This window comes from Bos taurus, chromosome 29, assembly GCF_002263795.3.
Source record: "Bos taurus isolate L1 Dominette 01449 registration number 42190680 breed Hereford chromosome 29, ARS-UCD2.0, whole genome shotgun sequence".
NCBI classification, from domain to species: Eukaryota; Metazoa; Chordata; class Mammalia; order Artiodactyla; family Bovidae; genus Bos; species Bos taurus.
The window spans coordinates 27,803,715-27,809,491 of NC_037356.1; the positions used below are offsets into that span (position 1 = coordinate 27,803,715).

Genomic DNA, 5,777 nt, shown 5'->3' on the forward strand with positions numbered 1-5,777 from the left:
TCCCAAGTGGCTCAGTGGTAAAGAATCTGCCTGCCAATTCAGGAGACACAGGTTTGATCCCTGGATCAGGAAGATCCCCTACAGAAGGAAATCTCAACCCATTCCAGTATTCTTGCCTGCAGAATTTCACGGACAGAGGAGTCTGGCAGTCTATAGTTCATAATGTTGCAAAGAGTCTGACGTGACTGAGTGACTAGCAGCAATATAATCAAGGCATCAATGATGGGATATTAGGGACTAAGCATGTGTTTATCTGTGTGCTGGAAGAGATGTGTTGTCAGAAGACAGAACAGGAAAACCCCTTTGGTAAGTCAGCTGCTAAAACTGCTAGATGATCCAATCTTGCATCCAACAGATATTTGTTTAATCTCCACTGTGCATGTGCTGGGCACTGTGCTTGGTGTGGGGAATGTCTCAAAACAGACACCAAGAACTCTGCTCACACAAAACTACACAGTCTAATTTGTGGTAGGGATAGATACAGAAAAGAAAGTGACAAGGACTTTACATTGCAAGCATCATGAGCAGAGGCACAAAAATGAACCAGGGCAGGAGAAAGGTATTCCAGAAAGACACCTCACAGTAGGTAGTCACAGACTGGAAGGCTCCAGAGCACCTTCCTGTCCTAGGATTAAAAAGATTACCAGCAATATGATTAAACCAAGAAAGAGCCATTTAAGAAATTAAAAGAGTGTATAAGGAAGGAAAAGGAAAGAGAAAACATTTTCAATTTGCTCCCTCTTTTCTTTATCCATTCAGGCACCACAAATACTTTATGAAGTAGAGGAAAGAAAAGATATAGAAGGAAGAGACGATAATACAAACACCACCACCAAAATTAAAGGTGATAAGTTTTCATGAATGCCACCCTCATCAGTACAGAATTGGGCCAAAGTGGACAGTCGAGATGTGTGTATGCTGCTAGAGTGTAGCTTGAAATTGAATTTTCAAAAAGGGATTTTGCAATAAAGTTCAAGAATCTTGTGTGATTCAATAATTCCTTGTCTAAGAATATATTTTAATGGGGAGACTCAGATTTATTTAATGTTGTTGAGCATTATTTATAATTTGGAAATATGAAAATAACATACAGCAGTAGAAAAATGTTCACTGGATATAATACATCCATATGGTAGAATTTTGCACAATTATAAAGACAAAATTGAAAGCAAGAAATCAGAAAAAAAAATTCTGGCTGTGAGCTCTGTTTTGAGAAACAAACTTTTGTAGCTAGAGATGGTGTTTCTTGCTTTCACAGTGTTCCTTTCTCTCTCCCTTTTTTTGGCTACCCGTGACCCTTCACATACATCTTTTCTACCTTTTTATTCATTTATTTATCCAATAAGAATTCCTTATTCCCTCCTCTTCTAATTAATTTTCATCTGTTTAAAGCAACTGCTCATAGACTCTGAAAATAAAGACAACATTGTGTGTATGTATGTGCAAAGACTGTCAAAAATACATACAATTCACAAGCAACAGTTATGGCCCCAAGGGAGGCTACGAAAGGATGAGAAAGGATCAGATGCCCTTTCACTGATCATTTTTTGGTAATACTAGTAAACATCATGAACCTGTACTATGCATTTAATATACAAATAAATATATATAGTGAATAGAATGTAGAAATAATCTGATCTAGCATAATCATTTTTCATGGAAGTAAGCATGAGCCCAGAAAGATGGAGCGATTATCTCAAGGTCACACAATAGATTAGTGGAAGTGCTGATGCTAAGAGAAGAGGATCTAGCAGGAATGGAGATGAAGTTTGCTGAGCATTTGCCATTTAATTCTCTGAATAATCCTGTGAAAACATTTGCTCAGAGACATCAAGTAACTTGGTGAAGACTGCGTAGCTACTGAGTAAAAGCTAGGGTCCAAATTTGATTCTACCTTCCAGTTCCCTAGTCTCTGATTTTTCTAGGTCTTTATGCTACTCTCTTCCTCTCACCTATCCCAGTCACCCAGCTTCCATACTGTCCATCCATCTGTTCTATGCTGTGTAAAGCACAGTTCTCTCATTTTGCTCTCATACTTTTGAACTCACCCTTATTGATCTGTGCAATCCAACAGGCAAAGCTATACCTCCATCCAAACTTCATTTTTCCATATAGAAGAGACTTTTCCTAAAGAGACTCTCATAAATCAAAAGTATTATCACTGCATTTCATGTATTGTTGCTTCAAAAAAAAAAATTTATCCCCTACAATTTTCTTTTAAAACAAAAGGCAACCCTACCCCTTATACGTAGAAACATCAGGCTATGGATGTACAAACTTAGGCTGTACTTCCACCCTTTACTGTAAGGTGTGTTAGCTAGGGTCCCAGCAGAAAACAAAGTAGCTGAAAAATATAACAAGGGAACTATTTGCAGGGGTATACACAAAAGGTGATTTGGAGACACCACCAAAGGGAGATAGAGCTCCCCAGACTAGCAACAGCCAGGAGAGATTGTAGCCCATTGGCATGAAGAGACAGAGGAGGGAACAGTTACTGTAACCAAGTTGGAAACAGGGCACTCAGTTCCTGACACTGTAGCCCAGCTGGAAGAAATTCTAGGAAATAAATATTACAAATATCACACTCCTCTCACCTTCTGATTTTCTCTGCTGATGAAAGAGAACCTGCCTAACCCAACCAGAAACCAGAGGCCACGGAGCCCAGTGATGGAACTGTTAAAGAATGCCTCCCAGGGCTTGGAGTAAGGTACCAGAAAGTTGATCTAAAGGGTCACACAAAAAAATGCAAGCAGTACCATAACAATCAGTGCCCATTTCCTCTGTCACTTTCTGCCGCGTGGTGCTGACTGGATAACACTAGGTTTTCTATGGTTCTGAAATAGTCTCCAAATCCTCAGCTGACCACCTTGAGTGGCAGATTTCTCCACTCTTGCTTTAAAAGCACAATTTGAAAACAAGGAAATGATTGTGTGTGAAATATTTCCCAAATCCTGTCCTTTGTAACGCTGACATATTCTTTGAGGTCTTTCATGCACTCTGGCCAAATCCACTGAAGTCCAAGTGGCCAAAGCTCCACATCGCTATCTCAGGAGGTACCGCGTGTGCTGCTGTCCGGGCTCTAGCACACTTCCCCACACACTGTGCAGAATTCTTCAAGAATCTGTCTGGTCATTCAGCCAAGACCATCTCAACAAAGTGTTATACCTCCTACCTTCATGTGAAAATGTGATATTTAAAATTAGCCCTTGAAAAGTTGCCTGAAATTTCTGTAGACAAAACCAGACTTTCATGTCCTAGACCAACTCACACTTGAAATGAAACCTTCTAAGGCAGCTGAAGGAGGAAGAAAGTGAACAGTAATGGAAAGAAATCAGTATTAAAAAGCAAGAGCCTGGATTCTAGTCACAGTTCAGCTGCTGAGTAGCTGAGTGACCTTGGGGAAGTTACCTAAGCCTGAATCTGTTCTCAGAAATAAGACAACTTAACTAAATAATTCTTGAAAGTGAAAAATGAAAGTTTTAGTCACTCAGTCATGTTGACTCTTTGCAACCTCAGGAACTGTAGCCCTCCAGGCTCCTCTGTCCATGGAATTCTCCAGACAAAACACATGGGTATCCATTCCCTTCTCCAGGGGATCTTCCTGACCCAGGGATCAAACCCAGGTCTCCTGAGTTGCAGGCAGATTCTTTGCTGTCTGAACCATCAGGGAAGCTCAAATGATCCTTAAGGCCCACTAACTGTGAGTATCCTCTAGTTTTAACAATCTTCTTAAGTTAAAGGTCACTTAAAAGGGGAAAGACAAACTTGTTGAGAAAGAGTTAAAATTTCCTCCACGTAATCAGTGGAACTTGAATCATCTATGGAAGGAAAAATGTCCCTTTCCTAAATATTGCCCCCTTCTCAGGAGAACAATATTTTGCTTAACGTTTTCTTCAGAGCACTTTTGACATCCTTATTCCTCAGGCTATAGATTAAGGGGTTGAGCATGGGTACCACAATGGTATAGAACAAGGAGGACACTTTCCCCTGGTTCATGGGTAAAAGAGAAGATGGTTTGAGGTACATGAATGCCCCCGACCCAAAGAAAAGAGAAACTGCAATAATGTGGGAGCTACAGGTGCTGAACGCTTTGGACCTGCCCTCGGTGGAATGAATATGGAGAATGCTAGAGAGGATAAGGGCATAAGAAATGAAGATGGTAACTGTGGGCACACCAATATCGATGCCCACAACAATGAAAACCACCAGCTCATTTACATAGGTGCTGGTGCAAGAGAGCTCAAGAAGAGGAAGGATGTCACACATGTAGTGGTCAACAAGATTGTTGGCACAGAAGGTCAGTCTCACCATGCACGCTGTGTGGGCCATGGCCCCAACAAACCCCATCACATAGACACCCAACAAAAGAAGTAAACAGATCTGGGGAGACATGGTGGCCATGTACACCAGTGGCTTACAGATGGCAACATAGCGGTCACATGCCATCGCTGACAGGATGAAGGACTCAGAGATGACAAAGAAAAGAAAGAAGAAGAGCTGAGTCATACACCCTGCGTAGGAGATGATGTTCTTCTTTGAGACAAAACTCATCAGCATTTTGGGAGTGATAACAGTGGAATAGCAGAAATCTATGAAGGATAAGTTATAGAGGAAAAAGTACATGGGGGTGTGCAGGTGAGAGTTGAGTCCAATCAGGGTTATCAAGCCCAGGTTCCCCACCACAGTGACCATGTAAAAACCTAGAAATAGGAAGAAGAAGGGGATCTGGAGTTCTGGCTGGCTGGTTAAGCCTGCGAGGATGAACTCTGTCTCAGAAGAGTTCTCAGCTACCATTCTCATTTCAGGCATTCTGTGGAAACAAAGGAAAAGGGTCACTTAGAGACAGAAGGAGAGAGAGCAGTGCTGCCCTCCCTGTCACCTCCCCCTCTTTAGAATTAGAGGCACACTTGGGTATTTTTGAATCCCATTGACAGAAGAGCCTGGTGGGCTGCAGTCCTTGGGAGCTCAAAGAGTCAAACACGACTGAGCAACTAACACTTTGATTTGGATATTTTGGACTTCAGGAGAAAGGGCTTTCCAGAAGCTATGGGTCTTGTTCCCATGAGCCCCTAGTGGCTCTGCCCTCTGGAGTACGAACCTGTCTCTAAGAGGACGGCCACTGCTGCTAGGAAGAAAGGACCCAAGGATGCACTGAAGAATCTCCCAGATCTTTACTTCAGTAAACTTCAGTCTATTTATCATGCCCTTCCAACTCCAGTCTGCTCAGGTTTACAGTAACTGGGGTCATTTTCTGGGAAGAGCCCTCTGAAGCGATGGAGCCAGTCCAGCCATGCCAGTGTCCACTTCATGGTCAACGTGGACAGACTAGAGGTAGGAGGTGCGTGGGTGCATGCCCAGTCACTAAGTCGTGTCCAACTCTCGTGACCCCATGGGATTTCCCTGCCAGGCCTCTCTGTCCATGGGATTTCCCAAGCAAGAATACTGGAGTGGATTGTCATTTCCTTCTCCAGGGGATCTTCCCGGCCCAGGGACTGAACCTGCATCTCCTGCATTGACAGGCAGATTCTTACCACGGAGCCACCAGGGAAGACCAGAAATGGGAGATGGTCTTTCCCAAAGCCTTTACTACCCGAGGGTGGGGACTTAGGAAAAGTTCAGCCCAGATTTAGTCACTCACCTCTTTCAGCCTGCAGTTTCGTCCGCTGTCCCTCTCAGTCCAACTGCTGCCCTCCGTCGTTCAAACAGACAAATGGTGTGGTGCTAACACAAGAGAACGAATTAAGAGTTACCCCTTAACTCTCTGTTCTGTGTGGGGG

At 42.9% G+C, this 5,777-nt stretch overlaps 1 protein-coding gene across 1 annotated transcript; it reads right to left on the reverse strand.

The window, feature by feature from the left end:
• Window positions 1-3,861: 3,861 nt before the first annotated feature.
• On the reverse strand, window positions 3,862-4,809 carry OR8B8 (olfactory receptor family 8 subfamily B member 8). Its single transcript, NM_001390166.1, has one exon. The coding sequence runs from the start codon at window positions 4,807-4,809 to the stop codon at window positions 3,862-3,864; it is 948 nt and encodes a 315-aa protein (NP_001377095.1).
• Window positions 4,810-5,777: the final 968 nt, after the last annotated feature.

Excerpts from the sequence above, each read along its gene's own strand:
- OR8B8 (NM_001390166.1), bottom strand. The coding sequence starts at position 4,809 with ATGCCTGAAATGAGAATGGTAGCTGAGAACTCTTCTGAGACAGAGTTC.